At 40.9% G+C, this 16,491-nt stretch overlaps 1 protein-coding gene across 1 annotated transcript in view; it reads left to right on the top strand.

The window, feature by feature from the left end:
- PHEX (phosphate regulating endopeptidase X-linked) overlaps window positions 1–16,179 on the top strand; it is a 211,700-nt gene extending 195,521 nt beyond the window's left edge. Inside the window, exons 18-22 of the mRNA XM_028122607.2 lie at window positions 924–1,054; window positions 7,826–7,891; window positions 8,880–8,984; window positions 13,122–13,198; window positions 15,754–16,179. Coding sequence (XP_027978408.2) covers window positions 924–1,054; window positions 7,826–7,891; window positions 8,880–8,984; window positions 13,122–13,198; window positions 15,754–15,856 — 482 coding nt within the window. The 3' untranslated portion in view covers window positions 15,857–16,179. The remainder of the gene's footprint in view (window positions 1–923; window positions 1,055–7,825; window positions 7,892–8,879; window positions 8,985–13,121; window positions 13,199–15,753) is intronic.
- The last annotated feature ends 312 nt before the right edge of the window (window positions 16,180–16,491 follow it).

Raw genomic sequence — 16,491 nt, 5'->3', positions numbered from 1 at the left:
CTTGGGCTGTTTCCATGATATGGTAGTTGTAGATAATGCTGCTATAAACATCAGGATGCATGCAGCCCTTCAAATCAGTATTTTTGTATCATTTGGATAAATATCCAGTAGTACAATTGCTGGGTCATAGGGTAGTTCTATTTTTAACTTTTTGTGGAACCTGTTCCTATTTTTAGCTTTTCGTGGAACCTCCATACTGTTTTCCACAGGGGCTGCACCCATTTGCATTCCCACCAACAGTGCAAGAGGGTTCCCTTTTCTCCACATCCTCTCCAACACTTGCTATCTCTTGTCTTTTTGATAGTAGACATTCTGACATGTGTGAGGTGATATCTCATTGTAGTTTTGATTTGCATTTCCCTGATGATGGGTGATGTTGAGCATCTTTTCATGTGTGTTGGCCATCTGGATGTCTTCTTTGGAAAAAGGATGCAATCCCTATCAAAATACCACCAGTATTTTTCACAGAGCTAGGGCAAACAGCCCTAAAATTTGTATGGAACCACAGAATACCCTGGATAGCGAAAGCAATCTTGAAAAAGCAAAGCAGGAGGCATCACAATTCCAGACTTCAAGCTCTATTACAAAGCTCTAGTTATCAAAATAGTATGGTTCTGGCACAAAAATAGACACATAGATTAATGGAAAGAATAGAAAACCCAGAAATGAGCCCACAAATATGCAGCCAGTTAATCTTTGACAAAGCAGGGAAGAATATCCAGTGGGAAATAGTCTCTTCAACGAATGCTGCTGGGAAAACCAGACAGCTACATGCAAAGGAATGAAACTGGATCACTTTCTGACACCCTACACAAAAATAAATTCAAAATGGATGAAAGACCTCAATGTGAGACCTAAAACCATAAAAATCCTAGAAGAGAACACAGGTAGTACAAATGTCTTTTAACTTTCCTTTTCACTAGGTAGAAAATATGATAAAAATGGAAACCTGGATCCTTGGTGGTCTACTGACTCAGAAGAAAAGTTTAAAGAAAAAACAAAGTGCATGGTTAACCAATATAGCAACTATTATTGGAGGAAAGCTGGCTTAAATGTAAGTACAACTATGGCGTTTAGTGGGTCATTTTTTCTCTTTTGGACATTAGCTTGCTTTAGACCATTGGTTCTCAATGTGTGGTTCCCAGGACAACAGCATCAGCCTCTCCTGGGAACTTGTTAGAAATGCAAATTCTTGAGTCCTGCTGCAGACCTCTTGACCCAGAATCCTGGAGGGAGGGGGGCACTGGGCTTCTGGCAGTCTGTTTTTTCACCAAGCCCTCAGGTGACTCTGATACAAGCTCAAGTTTGAGAACTCACAGGCCTAAACATTAGTTTGGTTTCCTAGATTTAGGTAAATGTCGAAAATCTTGTAGCAAACATAAACAATACAGTTCTTATAAATCTACACTCCATATCATTTTTAAAAATTTCCTTCCAAATTACTAAAGTTAATTCACTGAAATACATCTCATTATTTTGAATTAGTGACTCTGAATTGGTTAAGAGATGTTACTTATAGAAGTTTGAAACAAAAGATGTGTACTTCTAAAATGTCTATTTTCTATTGTGTATACATACATGCATGTCCGTGAAGGCAAGAATGAAATTTTATACATGCCGTTCGTGTCGGCCGGATTTTGTTCCTTTCTTGTCTTCAGCCCTACACCTCTCATCACTCTTCTCTTCCCTACCTGTCATTCATCTTAATCACCCTCATACACTGTTTCCCTTGCTCACCAAGAGATAGACACACACCACAGACCCCTTTATCTTTTTTTTTTTTTTGGTAAAGATTATTTATTTATTAGAGAGAGAGAGAGAAAGACAGAGAGGGACCACAAGCAGGGGGAGTGGGCAAAGGGAGAAGCAGGCTTCCTGCGGAGTAGGGAGCCCGATGCGGGGCTCAATCCCAGGACCCTGGGATCATGACCTGAGCCGAAGGCAGACGCCTAACGAATGAGCCACCCAGGCGCCCCCCACAGATCCCTTTATTGCCTGGTTTTCAGCGGCTGTCTAGAAGTGCACAGTGGCAACGTACTGTACATGTTCACCTAACCTCTTGTTGAGAGAGGTCACACTTGGTCTCCAGTTCTTTTCCCACAGCAAATGCTGCGATAACAAACCCTCTCGTTGTGTACATACTCATTTTGTGCATCTAGGATAGATTCCTACTGTCACCAACAAGTTATAATATTCATATTCCCACTGGTGATATATGAAAGAGCATTTATCTATTCAGTGATTTTCTCACCAATGTGTGAGAACTTTTTAAAGATATTACAGATGTTAAAAATTTTGTCATTCACATTATAGTATTTTCTCCCAAAATATATTATGCATCCATTGGATTTTATGTATGGCATCTTTTGACATACAAAAATTAAACATTTCTATAGAGCCAAAGATACCTATTTCTCTTAAAAAGTAGGGGCGCCTGGGTGGCTCAGTCTGTTAAGCATCTGCCTTTGGCTCAGGTCATGATCCTGGAGTCCTGGGATCGAGCTCCACATGGAGCCCCACATCCCCACATTGGGCTCTGAGCTCAGCAGGGAGTCTGCTTCTTCTGCCCCTCACCTTGCTCATGCTCTTTCTCTCTCTCTCAAATAAATAAATAAATAAATAAATCTTTAAAAATACAGTTTCTGCATTTCCACTCTATATCATATATACAGTCTCCTGGCTTTTCTGGGAAGGTTTTTGTTGTTTTGTTATTTTATATTTAAATCTTCATGCATGTGAAACCTAACTTTTTTATGGAGGTTTTTTTTTTTTTTTTTTAGATTTTATTTATTTATTTGAGATAGAGAAAGAGAACACCAGGAGGGAGGAGAGGGAGAAGGAGAAGCAGACTCCCCACTGGGCAGGAAGTGTGACTTGAGGCTCGATCCCAGGACCCTGGGATCATGCCTTGGAGCCTAAGGCAGATGCTTAACTGACTGAGCCACCCAGGCGCCCCCCTTTTATGGAGTTTAATGTGAAAGTTCTTTTCTTCCAAAAGGATAGTCAGTTGATCCAACATCATTGATTGAAAGACATTTTTTTCCTCACTGAATTGAGTATTTGTCAAATTTTAGAATCTCCTACATATTGACGTCAATTTTTGGATTATGTATTCTATTCTGCTGGTCTGTATGTTGATTTCTACACCAAGGTCTTATTACCATGGCTATATGGATTGTTCTGGTATCTGTCAATACAAGATCTCCCTTACTGTTCTTTTATGTGCTTTGGCCAGGCAAATAAACTTCCGTATATGCTCCAAGAGCATGTTAGCCATTCTCACCCTGTCTGCCAAAGAAAATCCCATTGGGATTCTAAATTAAATCATATTCGGTGTATGGAATTGACATTTTTTATGATATAGTCTTCTTGTTCAAGAACATGGTATGCCTTTTTATCTGTTTGGTTCTTGTTTTAGGTTTTCCAGTACAACTGTATGGTTTTCTGTATATACTTTATCTCCTGCACATTGTTTTTACTTCTTTTTCGTTTTCCTTATTTTGCTGGTTTGATCAGGTTTTCATGCCCTCTCCCTACTATTAAGTTTTTTCTTGTAGTTTTTTATTGCATTTTCTGCCCCTGCTTTCATGATTATGAGATAGATTTCTCTCGTTGTATTTGACAGTAAGAGACCAAGAATGAAGAATTGTTAGTAGGGTATGGATCTGCAGGAAGCCCTTACTCTAAAATATAGATGCACACACTGTATGCTCCTACATTGTGTATTGAAGGCGACAGCACATAACAGAAGCAAGAGACCACACAGAACTGACTTGGTCCTCCTGGCTCTTCAGCCATATTCAACACCAGGAACACCACTCCTTGTCCAGGCAGAGAAACCAGAGGCTGTATCCTTGAATAGTATCTCTAGCTCTTTCATCACTGTTCTGGAAAGCCATTTATTTCTCTGCCCATATATTTCTTTAATATCTACAAGTATGTCACGAGGAGACCTGAAATGGGTGCCCCTGTTTATCTGTATTCAATTCAGAGGTTATCACATTGTGAAAATCCATCTAGAATATATGTTGGTTCAGGAAGACCATGGGGAGGGGTTCTAGAGTCAGATAGAGGTTCAAATCTTGACTCAGCCAGTTATAAGTTTTGTGAACATGGGAAAGTTGCTTGACATTCCTGAGTCTCAGAGTCTTCATCTGTGAAATGGGTCACTATTTCTGAACTCATTCATTTGTAAGAAGTAAATGACTGAAATTATGTAAAGCACCAGCATCATGTCTGACATGCAGTAAGTGCTTAGTAAATTGTAGCTAATATTATTACTACTTTGTGACATACTCATAGGTACCCCATCTTAGGGGAAAACAAAGGCAAAGATTTGGGGGCTGAAAACAACAACAAAAAACAATAGAAGAGCAGTTTTCTTGGATGAAGGGATACATATTTCCTGATGATTATTACCTGCAGGCTTGGGTGTTAGTCTTTCCACTTACCTGAAACAAATTTAATCCTCATTCTGGTCCTGAGAGGTATACATATTGCTACCCTATTTTACATATAAGAAAACTGAGGCTCAAAGAGATAAAAACCCACAGTAAAGTTTAGATTAGAATTTAGATTCGTGTGATTCCAATATCCATCTTCCTTTTTCTTTAAGATTATATTTATTTGTCAGAGAGAGAGAGAGAGCGCGCGCGCTCACACAAGCGGGGGAGCTCAGGCAGAGGGCAAAGCAGGCTCCCCACTGAGCAAGGAGCCTGATGCGGGACTTGATCCCAGGACCCTGGGATCATGACCTGAGCAGAAGGCAGCCGCTTAACCCACTGAGCTGCCCAGGCGTCCCCCAAGATCCATATTCTCCCCCCCCATATCATTCTGTCATTTTCTTATTTTAAGTTCATTTTATTCCTAGGTGGTATGTTGGTGGGAGGACTATTCTACAGCATCCACTTGGACTAAAATGTCAGATATTGAAAGTAAATTCCAGCAAATGTGTACCTTTGTCACAAGGACGATAGAAAGGGGATGCCTGTGTCAGCATCAATCCATCCAACCATCAGAAAACAGTTTCACTCTCGTTCCCAGAGGAGAAAGGGTGCTTTCTTTGTGGGTATAAAGGGCTGTGCTTTATTTTCTGGCTCCATTTGTGGATGCTGGTCCTCTGTGCCTGAACCCTTGGCAGTGAACTGGAGAGAGCTCCAGTAGAGTGCCACAGAAGCAGACTGTGAGCAGCTCGTGAGTCTTGAGAGGCAAACCTACGGCCATATGGTCTGCTGAGGTGGTCTAGAGTGGGAGGAGCCAGAGGGGGAAGGCTACTCCCCAAACCTCCGATTTTGATAAAGCTTAGAGGAACAAGGAAGGAGATTAAATTTGACCGTGAGTAGTTATAAACAGAAGCACCAGAATCAAGAGCAGTTGTGAGGGGTGCCTGGGTGGCTCAGTCGTTAAGCGTCTGCCTTCAGCTCAGGTCGTGATCCCAGAGTCCTGGGATCGAGCCCCGCATCGGGCTCCCTGCTCCGTGGGAGGCCTGCTTCTCCCTCTCCCACTGCCCCTGCTTGTGTTCCCTCTCTCTGGCTGTCTTTCTCTCTGTCAAATAAATAAAATCTTAAAAAAAAAAAAAAAAGGAGTTGTGACTTGAGAAGGTAGCATATTATGAAGCAAAGACTCTGGAGACAAACTGCTTGGGTTTGAATCCCTTTGAAAGGTGGGTAGTTCCTTTAATCACTATTTTAGGTCAGGTTTACTGGAAGCAAAGCCCAAGAAGGGGTTTCTTGGGTAAGGGACTTATTTAGGAAGTAGTTTCAGGAGAAACCTATAAGATGGTGGTTGGTTTCAGGAGAAACCTATACGAGAAAACATGTTGGTTTCAGGAGTTTAGCCTCAGCCTGATCCCGTAGAAGGTTCTGGGGCCTGAACTGCACCACAGAAATTGTTCAGCCTGGGGTAAGGGGCTAGGCAGTTCTGAGTGCATATCAGTCAGTTCCTGAGAGGTAGGACATCACCTGCCGGGAAACTTCAGGTGAGGCAACTCTGCTAAGCTAAGCTTAACCTTTTTGAGCTAGGAGCAGTTGTAGGAACGGGTGCACAGTCCTGGTAGAAACAGGGATCTGGTACGACACCAAAGACATGTGCTACACACTCTGAGCTCTTCTTTCCCCGTGTGTTAAGCAAGGTGGTGGTAACAACACTTACCTTGGAGGACTGTCATAAAAGAAAGAATGTATGTGAGAGCAGGAGTGGGAACTTTGGGGAACCGAAGCTAGGCGGGTCCTGGGTGATTACAGAAATAAATGTTGTCTGAAGAGTTGTTTTTATCCATTGCGATTGCTTGATGCCTGGGTGATTGGTCTAGCTTAAAAGTGAAGAGTGGATAGGATCCATGGCTCTAAAGTTGAGAGCAGGGTGTCCATGTTTCCGGTTACTGCTGTCACAGATCACCACAAACTTAATGACCTGAAAGAACACAAACCCTATTCTGCAGTTCTGTATGTCACACTCAGGTCTCAATGGGCTCAAGCCAAGGTGTAAGCAGAGCTGCTTTTCCTTCTAGCTGCTCTAGGGGAGGATCTGTTGGGTCGCCGTTCCTCGCTTTCAGAGGCTGGCCACATTCCTTGGCTCCCGGCCCCTTCTTTCTTCAAAGCCAGCAGTGGCTGGTCACAGCTCACATTGCATCACTCTGACACACTCTCCTGACCCCCCTTTCCTCTACTTAATACGGACCCTTCTAGTTACACTGGACCCACCTGGATAATGCAGGCTAATGTCTCAGGATCCTTTATGTAATCATATTTTAAAAGTTCCTTTTGCCACATAAGATAACACTTGCACGGGTTCCAGGAATTTAGGACCTAGACATCTTGGGTGGGTGGGTGGGGCATTATTCTGCCCCTTGGGCAGGGATTGACAAACTTTGTCTGCAAAGGGTAATTACGGGAAGTAATTGTGGTTTTGCGGGCCACGGGTCTCCGTGGCTGCTACTCAGCTCTACCGCTCTAGCAGGAGAGCCGCTGCAGACAGTACGTCCATGAATGGGCATGGCTGCGTGCCAGTATAAACCCCAGTTATGGACACTGAATTTGAACTTCGTGTAATTTTCACATGCCACAAAATGTTCCCCTTCTTTCACTCGCCATCCCCCCCCCCCCCCCCCACTGAGCCATGTAAAGTCCAGTTTCACCTTGTAGCCGGTACAAAAACAAGGGGCGGGTTGGATCCTGGCTTGTGGGCTCTATTGGTTTGGAGTATTTTTTGTCCTGGCCTATTTAGGGATTTCAGAAACAATCTTCAAATGTGTGGAGGAATTTCTTCACCACGCTTGGCTGGTTATCCTACTCGTTGCAAGCCTTGACCTTGTGGCCTGCACTACTTCTGTTTGAGTTTTGTCCCCCATGAGAACTACCCTCCCTTTAATTTTTCATGGACATCGCTGAAGGTAAAATGGTGATGGTTGGTGAAGTTTTGTTCCTGTGTGGATCGTAAATGTTTGGAAACAGAAGCACACTGAAAAGAATACTCAGATGATATGAATTAATCAGAGAAAGTAATCTGTGTATTGACATTTCTACTTTTTCTCCATTAAACCAGAGTCACTCAGAATTTGTTAACATTTTATTGGGGCTGGCTAAATTGGTGAGAATACAGAGGTGGGTGAGAAAGAAATGCGTAGCATAATAAAATAGAAATTATTATATTCAGGAGCACCTTGCTGGAGTTAGTTTGCATCGCACAATATATTATGACTACCTGTGATTTATTGAATGTAATTTGCTCTTTAAAATATGATACTTTCTCTAGCTATCACATTTATGCCTCTTGCTGAATGATACTTGGCTGTGAAACACTCTTTTTTTCTTTTTCTTTCTGTTAGGTGAAGGGAAAGAGGACCCTGGGAGAAAATATTGCTGATAATGGAGGTCTGCGGGAAGCTTTTAGGGTATGCACTGCAACATTTGCTGTGATTTTTAAAATTAAACTATAGAATGCCACATGGGTGCATGTCAGTTTACACTATAGACATTCTTGAGGAGTTAGATTTCTGTCAATTCTGTGAATTTCTGTGAATAGAATTATATTTCCATGTTGACTCTGTCCTACTCTATTATATGGATAGAGCTGCATTTCTTTTTTTGGGGGGTGTAAAGTCACCCTAAAGAATAAGAATTGTTAAGAATCATGTATTTAAAGGATAGTTTTCAGTAGGTGCATTCACAATAATATCAAAGCATGCTACAGAAATCTCCTCAGGGCTACGTTCATATGAGTTTTCCTTGAGTACACTGTCTCTATAGCCCTTCTTGCAATTTTCTCTTAAAATACCAAACTTCTAAATTGTGGCCAGAGGCTAGTGGTTCTCATATAGTGGGCCAGGTAAGAGTCTGTAATAATGTTTTCATCATCCACTGGTCCTTGGTTAAACAAGAAATGTAAGGATGATGTGGAAAGATTTTCATAAAGGTAAATGCATTTAATGTAAAGACCAGGCCGTTATTCTGAGGTTACATCCTTCCTGTCTTCTGGTTAACATATATTTTATAAAGTGATGGTGATTGAAGATGACAGTTTTCCCTTTTATTTGGAAAAATAAAAATTTGGCACCAATATGTTGACCCCCAAATTTATTTCCATAGTCCTTGCCATTGTGTCAGAGAAAGAATAGCTTTTTGGGGGGGAGGAGTTATGTAACATGTGAATGCTTTGGCCCAGCTGCCCTGGTATCTATTGAGTGTAAGGTCTTTCTACAGGTGAACCTGCCTCGCTGTTAGGCAACACAACAATGTTTGGCATTTCCAGGGGCTGGTTTTGTTAAAGGAAAACTTGACAGGCTGGTACATGGTGGAGGATATATTTAGGATCTTTGCCCTGGGTGAGAAAAGAGGAAGGCCACCATTGCAGAGGATCATCCATTCTGCTTCTCTCACCAGGCCTACAGGAAATGGATAAATGACAAGAGGCAGGGAGTTGAGGAGCCTCTCCTACCAGGCATCATCTTCACCAACAACCAGCTCTTCTTCCTGAGTTATGCTCACGTGAGTAGGCCAAGGAAGGGGCATCAGAGATGAAATGTGGGACTTCGGCTTGCTCCCGTGGTCAAAAGTTTAGTGGTATATCTTTGATTTTAGCTGAAATATTATCTTGCTGTTCATTTTCAGGGTAAATTTCACCTTCTTGGTGTTCTATGGGACATAATTAATTAACTGATTGAGTGAGGGTTTATTCGTGTTGTTTGTCAAGTGGGTTACCAGCCTATCATAACCCACTTGGTATATCTTTAATATATGCTGACTTCTTAATGTATGCACTACACTTTATAACCATTTCTAGTGATTCTGTCTTTGGCTTTTGTGGCTCTGCCTTTTGCTGCATTTCTCCTTTTTTTTTTTTTTTTTGCCTCACTGGCTGACTGTATCTCACCACTTTCAACCTGTGGGGGACCCTCAAAGCTATGTTTTCCACCGTCAGATGTGTATGTGAAGACTGCTAGAGCTGAAAACAACAACAAAAGCAAGGAAAGTCATCTCACCCTTTTGTGAGTTTGATGGGCTTTCTGAACAGAAAGTGAAGGATGTGTACTAAAAAAGACACAATTCTCAGTTCAAGTCTCTGGCTAATGAGGCAAGCGCCAGTTCTTGGTTGCTATTGGTTATTGCCCTGGCTTATGTCACAAATGTGTAGGCCTCATTTTCAAAGCAGGCAGGGATGGGTCGATGAAGGTTCTAACGCATGGCTTCACAGTGGGCAAATGTGTGTCTATAAGACAAAGGTTGTTACCAGCACAGCCTTCTTTTGCTCAGTCTTTGCATTGGCTCCTCAGTAAGCCAATTCCTTCCCGTATCTTCTTTGGTTGAGCCTGGCTAAAGGATTCTTACCCTTCTGGGATCTTTTATTTCTTAAAGCTGACATGGCAACACTTAGTTAGTGATCATTTATCTACATGACATCAGCAAAACTGGAGTCACCAAAATGACCTCCCTTTTTCGTTTTCCTGTTGCTATCAACACACCCCATTCTTTGGGTCTTCCTGGATAGAAAATCTAGATTCTTTGCTCTTACTTGATTTGTCTATCCTCGTTTTTATGACATGGGTTCCCAAAGCTAGATGTTTCATCCTTTTAACTTCTCTTTAGATTCATCCTCTCTTTCTCCCCATTACCCTATATCTCATCCTCTGTAGAATAGCCCTTGATCTCTCCTATTCTGGATTATCCCAACAGCCTTAAGGCACGTTTTTCTGCCTTTGGCATCTTTCCACCACTATCTTACATGCCCCTGTGAAACAGCGTTTTTATTTCATTACTGACCAGCTCAGGGAACTGCAGTGACTCCCAAGTGCCTACCACATGGAGGCCAAACACATGCAGCTGGCTCTTACCATTCTGTCCAGTCTTATCCCCCCCTACGCAACCAGCTCTGAGGCTCTACCACGCTCACCCTTAGCCAGGCAGGCGTCCTCATGGCCGCCCTGCAGTGTTAGGCCTATTACTGTCCCTGGGGCTTTGCTTTGGATTTTCCTTCTATAATGTGACCTCCTTCATACTCCTCTCCCTCAGACGATTTAATCCTGTCTTTATCTTTCAGGCTCTGTGTCGAGTCCCACCTCCTCCACATTTTCCACAAACTTCCCCAAGGACTCCAGTTCTCTTTTTCTCTCTCTTTTTTGAATCTCCAACTCCTTTACACTTCTCTTCATTACTATGCAGTTGAGTCCTTAATTGTTCTCAAAATGTTGAGGACTTTTAGTTTTATCTCCATAGCTTATCTTCTGGATCCTTCTATTTCTTATGTATCTCCATAGCACCCAGCAAAGATGCTGGGTATATTAAAGATGCTTGACATTTTTAGATGAATTGCTTAAAAGGGATAAGACTAGGTAACAGTTCCGTTAAGGAGACTTTTTTTTTCTTTTTCTTCTTTTTTTTTTTTTTGGAGAGGGGGGAATCAGGACTGGGTCAGATATCTCAAATAAGCACACACAATACAGTTAGAATTTTCTAGAGCAGGGCTGGCAAACTAGGACTCATGGGCCAGATATGGTCTGCTGTCCATTTGTGTAAAAACTCTTTTATTGGAAAACAGCCAAGGTCTTTCCTTTGTGTTGTGGGTGGCTGGTTTTGTGCTACAGTGGCAGAATTGAGTAGTTGAAACAGAGATCTTCTGGTGTGCAAAGCCTAAAATATTTAATGTCTGCCCTTTTACAGAGAAAGTTTGCTGACTCTTGATCAAGAGGACAAAGTACAACATCCACTGGTTCTTCCTTTGGTTGTTAACTTAATTAAAGTCCATCTTATTTACATCTGAGTCCACCATATCTTTTTGTGCATAAAGTAAACTGGTAACAACATTACCTTCATAAGTTTTGAAATGTCTTCAAATAAAATCCCAAAGTATATCTGATTTATTTTAAACTAAAGTGATTTAGGAAAAAATGGAAAGCTATTTTATGTTACTAATGAGAAATTTATCTTGGAGGTTTTCCTACTGACAGAAGGAGATTTTTCAGTCTTTTGCACATTGGAAGAAGTCTGCCTATAGGGAGTAAAGTTATTTTCCCTCCTGAGAAGATTCTAGGAAAACAGTAACAACCATAATGTGTTTTCAGAAGTCTCTTAAATGATTTATGAAGCAAAGGCAGTACTAGAACAATACCATATAATGATGTAAGAATATAAGAAGAAATAACACAAGAAAAAATGAGGTAATGGCGAATGTCAGAAACAACTTCAATTTAGCTAGCTTCTGAGGAAATTAAGGAATCACATCATGAAAACGTCTTCCCAGTCACATTCGGACTGTTTATCTTCAGCAAAAGCAATAACATCATGCTACCTTTTCTGCTTCCTGTGTCCCTGTAGTTTCTGTGACCTGTTAATTTTTTCCCTCAGATATTCCCCTCATCCTTCTTCTCTCCATTCCTCTTTATCCTTATTTAGTGGCCACTCATCGGAAACCTTTCTGAGGCCCATAAATACTCTTCGAACTGATCTCTAATTTCCTCTTAGTACTATGCACTCCTGCCGGATAATTCTTTTAAAAACACGATTTCATCATTTTCTTGCTCACAAACAATGTTTAAATATAGTTTAAATTCTTTAACTTGTTGCTCAAGACTTCAGAAGTCTGGCACCGTCCTCTCCCCGCCCCCCCCCCCCCCCCCAGGTCTCCCATCACTGCCCATCATGCGCCACACAGTCCAGTTACACTAAATGTCTTGCTTTTTTTTTTTTTTTCTCTCTCAGGTCTTTGCTTCCATTTTCTCCTGCACTTGGAATGCGCCCCATCATTTCATGTCTCCTAGTTCTTTTCGTACTTCAAGACTATATCATGTTTCCGGACACATTGCAAGTCAGGATTGAGTAGGTTACAGTGCAGGAGCAAACAATACAAAGACAGTTTCTTTTGTGTTCATGCTCCTCGTCTGTCTAGTGTGGGTTGAGAGTGGTGCTCTACTCATAGTTACTACTCAAGGACTTGGGTTTTGGAGTCTTGATCTCAACACGTGCTTACGTGTTCACCATTGGAGTAGGAAAGTGATATGAGGAAATGTACGGTGGACCTTCATGTGGCATCTTAAATTGCTCTTAAGATGCTTAAAACTTATGCTAGGTTTTTAAAGCTTCCACAAGGGTGTGCCGTCTATCACTTCTGCTCACATTTCACGGATCAGAGCAAGTCCTAGAGCTTTGCCTAACTTCAAAGTCTATGGAGAAGTGTCTTCCTATCCAAGGCCTTGACTAGGGGTGATGCAAGCAAGGCCCTTAGGGTGCAAAATACTCACATCCCATGACCATACTCAATAATGAATGATGGGTTCATTTTTTCCTGTTGGAGTATGACTGAATTTGATAAGGGCTCTTCCAAGCATTATATTATTTGAATTTATACATTGGCCGACTCCTGGGCATATACACTGTTCTCTTGATTTAAGAAATTTGTCTGGAAACCATCCTAATTTACTCAAATTGTGGAATTATGCACACAATAAAACCTTCTACTCTGGGGATTAGAATAATAGATGTTGCCACTGATGAAGGTTTTATCTGATCTACTGAAACTGTTTGTCATCCACTGAGTCTAAAATTACTCTTCAGTATAATTTGGAGCAGTTAAGGTGGTAGAAAGTGTAATTGGAAAGGAAACATAATTATTGGCGTGCTTTTCTCTTCTAGGTGAGGTGCAATTCCTACAGACCAGAAGCTGCCCGAGAACAAATCCAAATTGGTGCTCACAGCCCCCCTCAGTTTAGGTAAATGGGCAAATTGGTGACCCTCATTTTTAAGTGTGCGTCTCCCACCTCCTCCCCGACTCAGCCATCCCTGTTCTATACCAAATGGGAGATCGGAAAAAAAGCCTGTCTTGTGAACAGCGATATCTCCATTTTGCAGACAGAAATATCTGGCCAAACAGAAACTGAGCACCTTTTCTTTCACTAGTAGGAATCTAGTTTAGTCAGAATTCTCTAAAAAAAAAAAAAAAAAAAAAGTGTCTGGTAGGCATTGATGCATGCCTCTAGTCCAGTGCTATATCAAGAGATCCATGAGATAGTACAGACTCCAAAGGTACTTTAGAATCCAAATCAAAGCTTTAGTATTAATTCCCATTTCTTATCTTTCAGTTTTTGAAAGGCCCCAGTCCAGGGGTGCCATGAGCACCACGGGTGCTCAGTAAATGGAAGTATTTGATTTATCTAACCACCTACTTTTTTGTGTGTGGGGGCCAAAAATGTCTCTTTCCTTAGACAAGGATGGGACCTTACATACTGTGCCTTAAAACACATAGAGCTCTGGTGTATTTTGTGTTCTAGAATATCCTGTTAAATACCTCTTGTTCTTTCACACAGCCAACTGGCAGACATGAATGAATGCCTGCTTCCCAAATAGCTCTGAACACAAAAGGATGTATGGTGATATTTAGCTATTAGAATTCATATCTGAAGTCAAAGCGCTATGTTTTGGTTTTCAGTTTGAATCATTTTTTGAAACAGTTGCTTCAAATGAAGGGAAAAGGATTATGAATTATAATCTTGTTTAATTGTGAGAATGTACAAAATAACAAGTAAAAATAAAATTAAGGTTAGTATACTTACCCAGTGCTAGGTTTCTAGCCCAGTTTGAGGGAGATTTTCTACAGTTGGGGTCAGAGAATTATAATGGGATATATAAGAAACTATAGTAATTTTTATTGACTGATTCTTTCCTTGGAGCATGTTATATCTGGATATCTTTATGTTTAATGTTTAAATGAATCCATCAGCACAGTGTAGGAAAATCATCTAAAATTTCTCCTATATTTAAAAATCTTATTCCTAAAGCCTTGCTTTAGAAATGTTTCAGAAACTGACTCTAAATTACTGAGTAGCATAAAAATCTAATCACAGTGTTAGAAAATTCTCCCCCACTGGGCTAAACTGTCAAAAAATGCTGACAGTCTCTAATGAACTAATATATGCTCCCACTGATGAATGGTGCAGATAGAAACCACACAGTAGATTAATTACTTAACAGATAAGATTTTAGAAACTGATTTCCTTTTACTAACTAGTTACCTGTAATGTTGGATTTTAGCTGATAATTTGCAGGGTATACTTACTAATTATCAGCTAAATTCTCTTTAACATTTGCCCAGGGTGAATCACACTAAGAAATATGCATTCCCTACTCATATATCCCAGCTAAAACACAAGAGGTTTGAATACAAGCCAGTATATTCCTTCACATGCCCGTAGGTGACAGAGTCATTAGGGAAGAAATAGTAACTAAGAACGCTGAGTCTCTCTAGTCAACCCTTTGAATATGCAGTTGAGTAAGAAATAGATGAAGGGGCAGTTTTTGCTGGCTTGTTAGTGATGTCTGCAGTAACTATAGATTTTGAGTACAGCAGAAATCACACAATGGAAATACCACTGCCAACCAAAGTGCTGAGTAGGAATCCACAGTCTTTACTGCAGTCAGGGAACATGCAAGGACACCAGATTTTGGAACTAACTCCAGTAAAACAGTCCTCATCAATAACACAATAACCAACAAGACACCATTCATTAGTTTGTTGCGTGGACCAAATTCTAGGTAAATATGAACCTTCAAGCATAATGGGAATTAAGCGGAAGTATTTCTGTAGGTCGGATGAGGTCTTAGGTAGCAACGACAGGGATGAATCTTACAGACATAATATTGAGTGAAAGAAGCCAGGAACAACAGAGTGCATACTGTGTGATCCCATTGATAGGAAGTTCAAAAACAGGCAAAACTAATCTATGGTGATAAGAGGTCAGACTAGTAGTTATCCTTGGAAGTTCCACTGGTAGGGCACACTGTGGAGCCTTCTAGGTGCTGGAAATCTCCCATGTCTTGTTCTGGGTGGTATATACACTTGAACAAAATCAGTGAGCTTTACGTTTTAGGTATGTGCACTTTATATCAGTTATACCTCCCCTAAAAGTTAAAAAAATAGAAAGCCTAAGTATTGGTAAATCTAACAATTTATAGGAATCTGTAAATTTATAGGACTATACAATCATATACATGATTTATAGGAACTGTAAATCCTACAGTTTATAGGAATTTGAGGGTATTGGGAAGATTAATAAGAACATTTGCCTGGCATTCAGGAGATGCTGGTTCTAGTCTCAGCTCTGTGAATTTCTTTGGAAATTTACTTCTCCCATTTGGGCTTCAGTCGTCTCCCCTGTAAAAAGATGAAATGAATGCAACATCCCTGTGAGCAATATGCTGCTACATTTTTATCCAGAACCTGTTGAGATGGAAGAATTAAATGACATGAGCTGTGACATATCTTTTCCAGGGTCAATGGTGCAGTTAGCAACTTCGAAGAATTCCAGAAAGCCTTTAACTGTCCATTGAATTCCACGATGAACAGAGGCCTGGACTCCTGCCGGCTCTGGTAGCTGGAACCCTGGTGTATGCCGGCCCGAGAGCCATGCAGTACCAGTAGAGGCCACACGGAGTGCTCATCGCCACTGCTTTCAGCCTATATTCCCCACCCCGCCCCCCAGGACTTCTGTTTTTAGCGCATCTTCCTTATTTGGGTGTTGGTTGGATCTAAACAATATATTCAAATTGTAGGGCTCAAAAAAATGGAATCCAAGAAGGGATCCGAGTATGTTTCTTTACAAAACCAAACTAACAAAAATAAATCTCTAGGCCCCTTTTGTTAAAACGTGATCTGCTGAATTGTTGCTCTTGTCCATTTTTAGTGTGTAAACAGCTAGATGGTAGATACTGTTTTAAGCCACAGCTTCGCAGGGGGCCTAAGTAGAATGTATCCAGAAAAAAATTCCGTCTATTAAATGTGTAACCCTCGGTGATGAAGACATGTTCCTGGAATACCTGGTAGGTCTTACTGCTCTATAGAACACGGTGCTAGGCTTTATGTGTCATCATCCACAGCGTTTATTAACTCTATGGTAGTTAAGTTAGAAATGTGTTGAAGCTTCATTTTACAATTTTTGCTGAAATTTTTGCCTTCAGTTTGGAAGCCTGTTGGGATGAAAACACATCTCGCAGCTTATATCTGACGTAG

Source organism: Eumetopias jubatus, unplaced genomic scaffold (assembly GCF_037043125.1).
Source record: "Eumetopias jubatus isolate StellerSeaLion01/CBP00866 unplaced genomic scaffold, mEumJub1_p1.0 scaffold_11, whole genome shotgun sequence".
Taxonomy (NCBI): Eukaryota; Metazoa; Chordata; class Mammalia; order Carnivora; family Otariidae; genus Eumetopias; species Eumetopias jubatus.
Note: the sequence above shows the minus strand (reverse complement) of the source record. Positions and strands in the feature narration are given on the sequence as shown.